The following is a 12218-nucleotide window of genomic DNA, read 5'->3' as shown; positions in this document are numbered from 1 at the left end:
GCTTCATACAATCCTCCCTTCTTTCCTTTCAGAAAAACATTTAATTCAAGCCTCATAGATAGCACATGCATTAATGTTGCAGTAACCCCGTCTCAATCACTTTTGTAGTGATTAAGATGTGCAAGAACATATTGACTACATAAAATGAGTTTGACAGAAAACTGTATAGCAATTAGGGCAAGCTGGTATCGGTGCAGGAAATGTATTTAAAAAAAGAAAGGACACAGGAGAGACAAGGTCACACATGTGTCCCTGTGTGTCTCCCTGTCTCTCCCTCATCCATTTTCCCTGTCTCTCCCTCATCCATTTTCCATGTACTACCTACACTGAATCCAACAGTTGGTAATAGTGGCTAGTGCCAAATGCAATGATCTGTTCACTTGTGCAACGTGGTCATGACATAGTGGTTGTGCAAAGTAAACCTGCTTAAACAGCAATCTTTTTTACACAACATCTTGGCATCCCTGAAACAACACGCAACAAAAGAACAAACTCTATCGTCCTATTTCCAGGCTCAAAACTGCTGTTCAGAGTAAGATAAACCAATAATGGCAAAAATGCCTGAACATGAATAAACGGCATCAACAGGAAACAAAGGTTTGAAAACTAGTTAACTTACAAAACCCATTTCCAAAGTTATGCTAAATAAGCAAGGCAATCCACAAGAACTTGCACACAACGGCAAGAATTGTTGATATAAGTGAGTGAAGTATCTAAAAAAATAGTGCTACCAAAGGAAGTCATTCCACCTCAAGAGACCTGAACTCTCAGATGGAATGAATTCCTTTAACAAGACTCTGGAAAACAAAGAAATAGTGGTGAGAGGCATCGTTCTGATATCACGGACTATATGACCCAGCAGATGAAATTATGCCTGAAAGATGGAATATAAATGGAGAGCTATTAAGTGGATTCGTACCTTTCACCACTGAGAAAACTCCCTTGAACAGAACAATTACTTTAATGACATATAAAACACAAGTAGAGTTGTTTTATCAGCATTATTTTTCTTTCCAGAAGAAATATGAAAACTACACAAGAAAATGACCTTCAATACTACAAAAGCTACCTAATTTTGGGGGGCTAGTACTTAAAGTCAGAAATCATCACGAAAAAAAAAATTTATATAGGCATTACACAAAACTAAACCAATCATATGGCATGCATAGAAAACACAGCAAGTTTAAATAATGCTCTTTCCTAATAGATGTTGCAGCATAATGGGTTGCAACTTCCCATCACAACCAAAGGTTTCTTCCAAAGGCACTGAAATAACGGATTAGAGCACAGACTGACAGCACACCAAAGCACTCTGCTTGTCAAATGAACGTCTCGGTGTGAGTGTGATTTTATCCACCAAACAGTACCATTCAATGTGTCCAATTTCGAAATGAACCCTGCATATGAGAGTGATTGCTTCATGCACATAACCAGAGATTAATAGATATAAAGAAAACAGAGCTCACTCCTCACTAAAACCATTCACATGGAGTATTCTCATCTGTTTCACTATTGTACTCTTTCCAGATTCACCGGCACCTGCAAAAATAGAAGCAATACACCTATTAGTTTACTAATACCGGCACATTATAATGATTGGCAACAAGACTCAATAAAGGCACCAATTTTAGCTGCTCACAGGCCATGGACTGGCAAAAGAACAAGCCCCAGCTGTTTGTAATCAAACATTGAAATTGCTTAAGGAAAACACTGCAGTTCTATGACAAACCACACTATTTGAACTGCTTCATCAATTCATAACAAATGCGACATTGCAAAAGAACAGTAGCCCTCTCTTGCATCAGTGACTACCACCTTGCCTGACAACTGTACATGGGAGGAGGTAACAAAGCTCCCCAAGGGAGTCTCCCGTTTGTTCAGACACGCATGGTAGAGAGAGAGAACACAAGAGAATTGTTGCGATGCCATCTGTCAAGGAATGATCAAGCCAGCCGCCAACAAGGTTTACGAAAAGCTTCTCTTACACTGACTTGCCAAACGCAAGTATCCACACTCTTCCTATATTCAGTTAGTGAACATAAATTTATTATGAATGCTTGAAGTGTTACATTTGCACAATAGCCTTGCTTTCTGCTACCAACACAGTTTAAAAGCATCTTGGTCTCACTGATAATTTCAAAAAGCCAGAGCAACTTGCTGCTTGTGCTAAAGTGTACTGGAGGAGTTTTGGACTGAGCTTACATATCATGTAAGTTTTTGAACTACATCCCCACAAGCCCACAAATGCCCTTAAGTACAAAAATAAGCCAAATAAAGCTGTCTACAAAACAGAAAAATGTGAAGTATTACAATATAACCTTGTGATAGCTTATTTTATTCAGCATATGTCCAAATTAAAGCTTAATGCTCCCCAATGGTGTCAAATAATGAAGAAATACAAGTCACGTCAACATCAGATCCCATGAGGCACCAAAGTAATGTGATATCTCGGGCAATATCGAACTGCGGCTGCCGGTGCATAACAGTAAGAAGAAAAAAAAGTGGCACTTAGCCAAATTCAAATATTTATTTTAAACAGACCGGACCCAAACACCCAGGAGGTAAACTATATCAAATATTTTGCACACAAGCTTACAGATACCTGCTGTTTGCAAGACGCAGACGAAAGTACCAGGAAAAGTGAATGAAAGATGAACTGAAAAGCTTCAACTAACTGCTACATTTACCAGCATTAAGGATCCAAAACTGTGAGGCAATGAGGGAACTACACAAGGCAAAGATCAAGGCTAATGGAAGCAACTATGCCTATAAGTTCTATTCGCGTATCAGTTCTACAACGGTTTAGCACAGAAGCCGCAGCGCTCAGACATGCCACCCAACTGCAACTTCAGCGAGTGTATGATCAGCCCGTAATGCTTCCATCTGGTGCTTCGCTTTTAGTCTCGCCACTAGTTTCGGATAAACGCTAGCTACTTTGGAAAACGTATGAACAATTGAACAATTATTTAATCCCCACGCATTAAATCGCAAAACAAGACGGCAGTCTCAATAGGGGAATACCTCACACGGATATCTTGACGCGTATGGCCGGTACACACACGAGAGTCGAGAGAAGAGGAAAGCAAGGCTCGGCCAATTATGTATAATGCTTTTGTAACCAAAAAGAAATGAAATAATGCGGGCGCACGAATACATCGACACTTTTAAGTTAGGCCTAGCCAAATCGGAGAACTCGAGTCCGATATCACATTCGCCTCTACAAGGTACAGGTAGCCCGTTCAATTTCCCTTGCATGAGCAAAAATATGGGACGAAGCCACTACACACCGTACGCTGAACAGCAGCAGTCTGGCGGCACTGCAGGGAAGCTTTCTTTAAGTTTGATGGTGTAGTTCTCAAAATGTGAAACCCCGGTTAAGGCAGTCGCCGGAGAGCACCCGTGCCGGCGGTGATACCCGAAAACGTTTTTTTTTTTCTTTTCCCTACAACCATCAACCGATTTTCACTAACGTAACGGTTCAAGAGAGCGTACCAACCTAGTAATAACAGCCGGTGTGTTGCTCTATAAATCTGTTTGTCCTTTTGAATCTGTTTCTCGATTTTCTTATTGGCTTCCTTCCGGCGTTTATCCTCTTCGGCGTCGCTTTTTGAGCTCGAGCCTCCAAAACAGCCCATGACATTAGGCCTAACAACGTCTTGCACTCCGCCGTTGGTTCCAAAGATTACCGCACAAGAGGAAGCAAACCACTGCAGCAGAGTTATTCCAGGTACATCTCCGAGCAACTATCCATTGGGCCGGGTCCGTTTAGTCACCACCGAAAAACCTGCTGTCCATCTTCCGAAACAGGCATGGGTGTTATCCACCGAGGAAGTGGCTTGCGGAGGATGGGTGGGGGACTACCGCGCGCGGAGCATTCTGGGTAAAACTGGCAGCCCACCATGGGCGGGCGCAAATGGGCCGCTCCGGATCGTCAGAAACGAGAGCGCATGCCGCACCCCCCCTCCCACCTACCTCACTCAAAGCGTCGCATGCAGCATGCAGCAAAAAATAACCCCGAAACGTGGCGTTTCTCCTGTATACATACATACACATCGCGGCGCACGCTGTGTGGTCCCCGTTAACACGAGCGGCGACATCAAGCATTCCCTGGCAAGCCAGCTAAACAAAATAAACAAAGTACCCACCAGGTTCTTCGTGTTCATTTTCACTCTCGGCTAAGTGGCTCAAAATTAAATGCCAGTAACAGAAAAAGAAATGCAGCAGCAAAAAATATATATAACTAAAAACGTGCTTTAACACTGTGATTACTAACACAGTAAAAAATCGCCACTTCAGCAGATTATCTTCTTTTAATGGACCACAGGCATTTTCACACTGATAATTTGGCAGAAAGCAAGGTCTACACACGCTGTTTACAACACGCTCTGCTGGTAAGCAGCTGTAACAAGAAATAAAGTCAGTAGACCCACTGAAAACCAAGATGAAATAACAAATATAAAGGTGTGCTATTGTCCTCATAAATGAGCCACCAGCAGTGAAGTGTGAAGACAAACCAACTTCCAAGTTTTATGCACTTTAATTTCTTCTGAAAATGAATTTCCCAGAATGACACATACTACCAAAAGGATCACACTGGTAAAACTTTCAGGCAGGTTGGTAAACATTTCTTGGTACTTTAGCAGCTGATACAAGTAAAAACAATGTTATAGTTTGAGTAGAAGCTCCTAATGACTGAATGTCCATATTGCAGAAAATAAATACAGCAGCACGTTGAGTGAAAAAGATGTAACCCTGCTCAGATTCAGCCTGCCAGCGGCAATAACACGGTGTCACAAGAACTTGACAAACAATAAAATGGAGAGAAGCTTGCTAATGTCCACATATGTAAATTCTACAATGTCCAAGTGTTTCAGCCTTGCACATATAACAATGAACCACATCTTGCACTACAACCAGTAAAAGTCATAGCAGTTGCATCTCCCAAAACATTTTTCTCGGAATGTTCGTACAAGCGTGTAAAAGACATCAAGAATGTCCTGCTGCATAAACAGCAAACTTGAAAGCATGCTGCAGCATGAAATAGGTCACTTATGTTGATGTTACGAGAAAAATAAAATTAAACTAAGAGGAGGTAGACAAAGGCACAACTGCATAATGAACATAGCTACTTAAAGCTTTATAACGTGAGAACACTCCATAACACTTTACATAGATGCAAGCGGATTGTTTAGACCATGCAAAAAAGAATATAGTCCTGATAACAGAAACACCCAACTACATATTAGCACTCATAAAGGGTAATAAAATTTTACAAATCTTTTGCACATCAACCCCACGCTCAAAATTAAAACTGTGCCAAAACAATAATGTAACAAGAGCTTCTAACGAGCAATGGTCCTTTACATAACACACACCAGAATATTCTTGCATAGCTTGTATAAATATTGGCATAGATAGTAATACTTCACGCCCAGCACACCTTGCTTCAGAATGATGTTAGAGCAATGCAATAATATGGTCCTTGCAGTTATGAAAACTAGGAGTGTTCAAAGTGCAATTTCTATATGAACACAAATACTCATGGAAAACAAGCTTCCGATATCAAATTGAATGTGTCCAATTTCTCGAAAAGATGAAATGTAAAGGTTCTGCAAATTTGTTTGCTAACAAAATGCAATGCAGCTAATGCCATCATTAACTGGATTTGATCTCAAGTGAGAAGCTTGTAAATTGAAAACAAAGAAGAGATGCTTGAACCTGGTGACGTGAGCACTGAAACACCAAGGAGGAGCATGCCACCAGATGCACATAGCACAGTATAGTGCTCGCTTGAAGTAGCCAATGGCAAGATTGGTCAAATATTTAATGGCTTTGTCTAAATAGAAACAGCAAATTCGCAGGCTGCCTAAGCCAAGACAAGCATATTTAACTACAAGCACAAATGTGTTTACCGAGAAAATCATGCATATGCACAAGAACTGCAGATCTCCGAAGGCAAACTCAATCAGAAAATTCTCCTCTTGTATCATTATTTACGCTTTAACATAACATTCGACATTGTGAATAAACAATTCTAGTGCCCGTCCTAATTACGTACCTCTTCCTTCCGCGATTGTTGCTTTGCGCTTAAGATACTCAAGTTCAGTTACCACCATCTAGCCCAAATTTTTGTGTCGAAATTCTGATATCGACTTCAAATAAAATAGCAAGGACTATACTATATGTATTAGTAATTTAAACTATTTGCACACACCTTATGAAAATGCATCAACTTGACAGCAACAAGGAACTTTTAAAGATGATAGTCTTTCTTGGGGAACTTAAACGCAGAAATTTTGGTCTGTCTGTCTGTCTTTCTGCCTGTCAACCGATACAGCAACCCGGCCAAAGTTGAACCACTTGCTTACCGCCCACCCATCTTGAACTGGTACGGCTGTTCATACTTGGGAATGTTGTCGATAAAAAAGTAAATATTACGCATATCTGAGGCGCAACATCACTAGGTAAGTATTAGGTGGTGTGTTCCTTTAATAGAAAATACATAGATACTTAATTCTAAAGACCTTAGTTTCTTAAGCTGCGCTGAAAATGGCATGCGCGCCGACGAATGCCCTCTGCCATGGAGAAAGGAAACCCTCTGCACAAGCTCATGTTTCCCGACGTATCGCCAGATGGCGTCCATATCTCACGCTGCGCCTCCTCTATCGTCTTTATACGGCATTTGCAGTGGAGCACGCAGATACGCAGCCAATTTTTCAAGGTAGAAGTTGCAGGAATGCAAAAGAGAAAAAGGACAAAAGTATTTGGCTGACTGAGAATGTTTTCGCAAGCTGCATGCATGTGCTCTGCGCAGGCTGATTAACAAAAGTCAAATTTAGACCAGAATGCAGTCCATGCCACTAAAGCTTGGGCAACTTATAAAACTAAATGTTCAAACTCTTGTTTATGGATAGCATTTCACTAAATGATTTAAATAATGAACACATAATATTCAGAGAAGTTCCAATATAAGGTTATGTTTCACATGAAAGTCGCTACAAAATATTAAAAAGCTTTTTTTTTTTACAAATCTCAGTACATATAACACAGAACAAGTAACTGCTAGAAACACTGAAACCAAGAACTACTATTTACTTGCAAAATTTATGCACAATATACATTATTATTGCACATGCACAGCAGAAGCTACTTCTTTTGCCAGCAGGTGAATACATACCTTTATACAGGACATAAAACATACACAAAAAGACAAAGATGTTTCTGCAAACAACAGTAAGCCGCAGACCTCTTCAATATATTTTCACTTCTGCAACTTATACAAGAACAAGCTAAAAACACGTATGCAACACACTTGCTCAGTGCAGGAAATGTATTGCGCTATGCCAGTAAAAACTGTCAGACAGCCACCTTGTAAACGCAGGAAGATATTATTCCAAAGACAAAGTCCACAAGGATATATATATCAAGCAGCTACCAAAAGATGACAAAAATTAATTTATCTATAATTAAAATAATGAGAAATTTTGAACCTGACAGCAACAATTGATAGAAATTTTTGAAGAAAATGGCAGAATTTATAACATCCCAAAAACTGCACAGTGGCCCGTGGGTTATGATAGGACCCACAATGGAAGGCTCAGGATTAATTTCGACCAGCCGGGGCCCTTCAACGTGCTCCAAAACTACAGCGCACAAGCATTTTTGAAATCAATGTCAATCAGATTGCGGCAGCAAGGAATTGTAACTGTGACCTCACACTCAGAAGCACAATATTGTAACCGCTGAGTCGCCATGGTGGGTCATCAGGCATAATAACCTGCCTTTTTAGAGCAACATAAAATTAAATATGGCATCAAGCTGTTAATTGGGATTTTTTTTTTTTTCAAAGAAAGCGAGGAAATCGAAGAATGGTGAACACTCCAACTGTAGGATGCAAGCACAGAAAATACTGACGACCCACTTAAATCTAGCGCTCATTACAGTAACCACTGTCCCAACAAAAGATGGCATCAGTGCGCAGAGCAGCACGCGTTTAACATCAAGCTTACAGCTTGGCCGAAACACTCGGACTGAAGTTGAAATAACCTCCCACCAAGCTACACAGAATACCAGTGCGACAAACAAGCAGTGGGATGACACGGGGCTGCTGGCACTAGGAGCCCACATTCTTGGAGACAATTCCTTTGTTTTCCATGTTGTCATCCTCATTAAGGAAGCTTAGGTCAACACCCTCAAGGACTGCACAGTTACCACCACGGCTACCACCTGTGGCTCCAGCATGAGCCAAGAAAAGGTCCTTAAGAAAGCTGAGCTCCTTGTTTAGGATCTTGATTTTAGCCACGAGTGCTTCATTCTCTGCCCTCAGTTGTGCAACCTTTTGCTGTGTCTCCTGGGCACGCTGCTTGGACTTGGTACGAGACTTTTTGACAGCCAGGTTATTACGTGCCCGATGGATGCGGTACTCCTCGCTGTCCTTGTCCAAGTGTGCGGAACGCTTGCCTCGACCCATGCTGCTGCTACTGTCACTGCTGTTGCCACTAGTTTGCTTGCGTGGTGCCATCAATGCTTCCCACCACTCGGGGTCTCTCTTACATTGCATGCGGCCCCTCGGCACTGCCTGCCAAGGCCGAGATGTGCACTCCTGGTGGAAAAGCCCTGGGTGGGGAAACACACAAAACACACCATGAGCCAGAAGTACATATCAATACCTTAATACAAGGCAAAATTCAGAAGCGCTTGAATAATGCAAACTTGAATGGACGACCCTGTAGTGGCATCAAAACTATGCTGCACTGAATCAAACTGAAAGCGAATATTTTAGCTGCCAGCCAATCAACAGTAGTGAGCATAACAAAAAGAATGAAAAATTGAAGCCTTTCCTCTGGGCATTTGGGGCCAAGCTGTGTCCATAAAAAGTTACACAATAAAGTATATGCCACACTACAGCTAACTACCAATTAAAGAAGAAAAAGGACAATGGCAGTAACTAATGACATTTTACGTCACAAAGCTGTACATTAGGCCATGAGGGATCTTATAGTGGAGAAAGAAAAAGCCCACTGTTAGTTCCTGTTTCTAATTTTTTCTTCACGTTCTTGCTAAGATGGCAAAATTGGTAGATATGCTACCACCACACAAGTTCAAATCTTTATGTGGCTCTTATAGCTTATGCTTCACAACAAAAGTATCCTCAAAACAAAAGCAATCCAGATGCAGACAGCCAACAAATAGAGCAGCTCTATGTAAATGTTGCTGCTAAAATACCACTCATCAAACAGAAACAAGGTCATTCTACTAGAGCACAGTATCTGATTGAAAATACTGAGCTGCCATGCAACACACACACAGAGCTAAAAATTAGCATCTGGGCCTCGTTGTGTACGTGCGGAGGCATCCCGTAAGTTACACTAAACGTTATGTACAGGCTGTTTCACACTTAGGGGAAAACTCGGAGCACGTTGCAATGCACTCCAAGTTTTCCCCTAAGTGTGAAACAGCCTGTACAATTACTTATATATTGCGCACAACGTAGGATTTCGCTGGCTATGATTCTTTCGAATATCTCGCTTCTATAATTATTTAGAAAACAGTGCATAATCGCTACCTTTAAACTTAAATGTTTTCATAAGCGCACGTCGTCCCTTTCTTGTTGTTGTTGTTGACTTTGATACTGAATATTTAGTTTCGACTTCACTGAAGATGAAAAAGGAGTAGATATGCGTCCGTTCCCTTCCGCAATCGCATTGAAGTAGCGAAGATTATACATTTTGTGGCATCGCTGCACTTGTATCTTCAAGTTAAGCTGAGTAAAAGGCAACTTACTTCTTATCTTCTCTCCAAACGCCCAAGTTGAACCAACTCGTAGTCTATAGGTCTGGTTCTCAGCTATTGATGCCTGGCAGATTGTAGCGAGGTTCCCGCAAATCGGTCGATATTCCCTCCGATCTGAAATGACATCGTAAGAAGTTCTGCAAATTGGCTACCACACGTCCATAATAAAGTACGCCTAAACGCTAAGGTTCGTCATAACACGTGAATGTTAAAAATTGCGCTGCTAACGTCACAAGAATAGTAGGGTTCGTACAGCCGTTTGTTTACTACTGTCTCTACCACAACAGAAAGAAAAATAAGTTGCACCTCTATCAATTAAAGGTACCGTAAACCCTTAAGGGCAACCTCAGGGTTAATCTATATGTTGGGGTTTATCTAGAGAGCACAAAAGACATCCCGAAACAACTAAATTTAGCAAGCTACACTTGCGCAGAACTGACATTCCTCGCAGCATGAGTAAGTTCTGTTTACAACAAGATACACGTGGAAAATCATGCCCGATACTTAAGTAATTACGCTTATAGCAGCAGTATCGGATCAAGAATTTTAAGTGGAAGTAATCGCAACGCGTACAGCAAAGAATGTCTTACAAAAACGCAAGAGACAGCTGCAGGATACGGCACCCAAACAACACCTCACGAAATTGCATCACAAAACGACACCGAAAAGCAAGTCACTTCGGCCGGGAAATAAGAGCCGTTGGTGGCCGTTCGTGTTTAGTTGCTTGGATCCAAAAAGAACCGGACGTTTCGTCACCGACTATTTCCGGCTCCTTGTGTTGTCGCTCCTGACCATGCTCCTGACGCAAGGCCGCAAGATGCGCAAGGCAAAGCGATTCAAGCAACTCAAGAGAGAACATCTAGAAAGAAACACGTATCATTATCATACTACGTAGTATTGCAGTAACACTGTAGTAATATGTTTCACCATCGGTGTCAGACGGTCAGACGCTGAGCCGTGCAGGGTGACGACATTGCGTTTGCCTGTAGACGAGCGACATTCTGAAGTGGCAGCTCTGGTACATTATTCGATCCTACGGGAGCATTTCGCTCGCGATATGGCTGAAATGGGGAAGCGCATCGGAAGGTGAGCCAGGTTGAGCACCCCAGCACCCCCTCGGGTGACACCAGATGCTTCCCAGCACCGTTGCTGGCAGGGACCGTGAAGTGAGGCCGGAGCGTTCCGCGTGGTGTGCGGACAGCCGATCCGACACCAAGGACCACTCCGGGTCCCAACGTGCTCCTCCCGCTGCACACGTTGGTTAGTATTTACTACTCGCTCGAATGCTTGCTCCATTCGAGGCCCCGCAGAGGAAAGTGTAAATAAATAAGTGCTCTCCTGAAGCTTCCGTTTGGCGACCTTATTTTATATTTCTTACTGTCTCATCGTGCCAATTCAGTCACACGGTAAATGCAAATGTGTTCCCACAGGAAGAAGCGCACGCAGCGAGAAGGAAGGTAAACAAGCAACAAAAAATCCAATTTGCGCTGTCCCAGCCCAAACAACAAAAACATCCATCGGAAGTCCCAGAAAAATCCGAAAGTCGTGTTAAAACATATCTGTTTGCCCACACAACGCGACGTGAACTATACCTTAGCACCTTCTATCAGCAGCTAGCAGCGATATTCACAGGAATTATGCAGGTTTGTGCATGCAGGGGTAGTTCTAAAAATTATGCGATAAGATTTCATGGAAATCCTTAGGATGTCCGTGACTAATCCAAAACAAACAAAATGCGTCATCCGAAGATGTCCCAAAATTATTGCATATGGGACGTTAGACGTTTCAATTTTCCCAAGCAACCACAGGTATCCCTCAGGAATCCAGTATATATCTGTTTCGGATGTAATGGATATCCAGTGGAGATCCGTAAATCTGCGCTGGAGCTCAATCGGAGGTCCATTTTTGCAGATTCACAGGATATCCAGAACGGGATCCTGTCGTGGACATATTATGGACCTTATACGTATGTTGTGCCTGAATGTACAGTGCTCACAGATTGAAACAACAAGCACAAAGCAACACTCAAATAAGGGACACGTGCACAGGAAGGGCGTCTACGTGTCTGTTCCTTACTCGAGCATTCATTCAGATTTGTTCAGATGCCCAAGTTATCACCAACTAGCCCAAGTGTCTGGGTCAGAATAACGACCGGTATGCACAATTGCTCGAGTTAAGTGCGTTATGTTGCTACAAATGCAACTGCCAAAAGTAATATTGCCTCTGATATGAGGGTTAAAGTTGAATTTACACCAATACGACACGAACTGAAGATGCTAGAAATGAAATTGCATTCATAACTTAGCTTTAAATTGCACAGTTTCAACCTGTGAGCGCTGAACAATGCCTAAGTGTGATAAGGGTACGGGCCCAGAGCAACTCACCAAGGAATGCAATTGATACCCAAGTGCACTCAGGCAAGTAAA

At 42.0% G+C, this 12218-nt stretch overlaps 2 protein-coding genes across 3 annotated transcripts in view; both read right to left on the bottom strand.

Moving 5' to 3' along the window:
• Nucleotides 1-3888, bottom strand: part of LOC119374703 (guanine nucleotide-binding protein G(s) subunit alpha) — a 132200-nt gene extending 128312 nt beyond the window's left edge. Inside the window, exons 1-2 of one of the 2 annotated variants that reach the window (XM_037644887.2) lie at nucleotides 3497-3888; nucleotides 1467-1539 (exon numbers count right to left, since the gene is read on the bottom strand). In XM_037644887.2, the coding sequence (XP_037500815.1) occupies nucleotides 1467-1539; nucleotides 3497-3635 (212 nt within the window). In that variant the 5' untranslated portion in view covers nucleotides 3636-3888. The remainder of the gene's footprint in view (nucleotides 1-1466; nucleotides 1540-3496) is intronic. The other variant, XM_037644892.2, reaches the window with a different exon arrangement.
• Nucleotides 3889-4518: 630 nt separating this feature from the next.
• LOC119374733 (CCAAT/enhancer-binding protein gamma) lies at nucleotides 4519-10425 on the bottom strand. Its single transcript, XM_037644925.2, has 3 exons — nucleotides 10383-10425; nucleotides 9784-9906; nucleotides 4519-8616 (listed from the first exon to the last, which is right to left on the bottom strand). The coding sequence occupies exon 3, from the start codon at nucleotides 8558-8560 to the stop codon at nucleotides 8114-8116; it is 447 nt and encodes a 148-aa protein (XP_037500853.1). The 5' UTR covers nucleotides 8561-8616; nucleotides 9784-9906; nucleotides 10383-10425; the 3' UTR covers nucleotides 4519-8113.
• Between the last annotated feature and the right edge of the window lie 1793 nt (nucleotides 10426-12218).

The sequence above is a fragment of the Rhipicephalus sanguineus genome, chromosome 1, assembly GCF_013339695.2.
Source record: "Rhipicephalus sanguineus isolate Rsan-2018 chromosome 1, BIME_Rsan_1.4, whole genome shotgun sequence".
Taxonomy (NCBI): Eukaryota; Metazoa; Arthropoda; class Arachnida; order Ixodida; family Ixodidae; genus Rhipicephalus; species Rhipicephalus sanguineus.
Note: the sequence above shows the minus strand (reverse complement) of the source record. Positions and strands in the feature narration are given on the sequence as shown.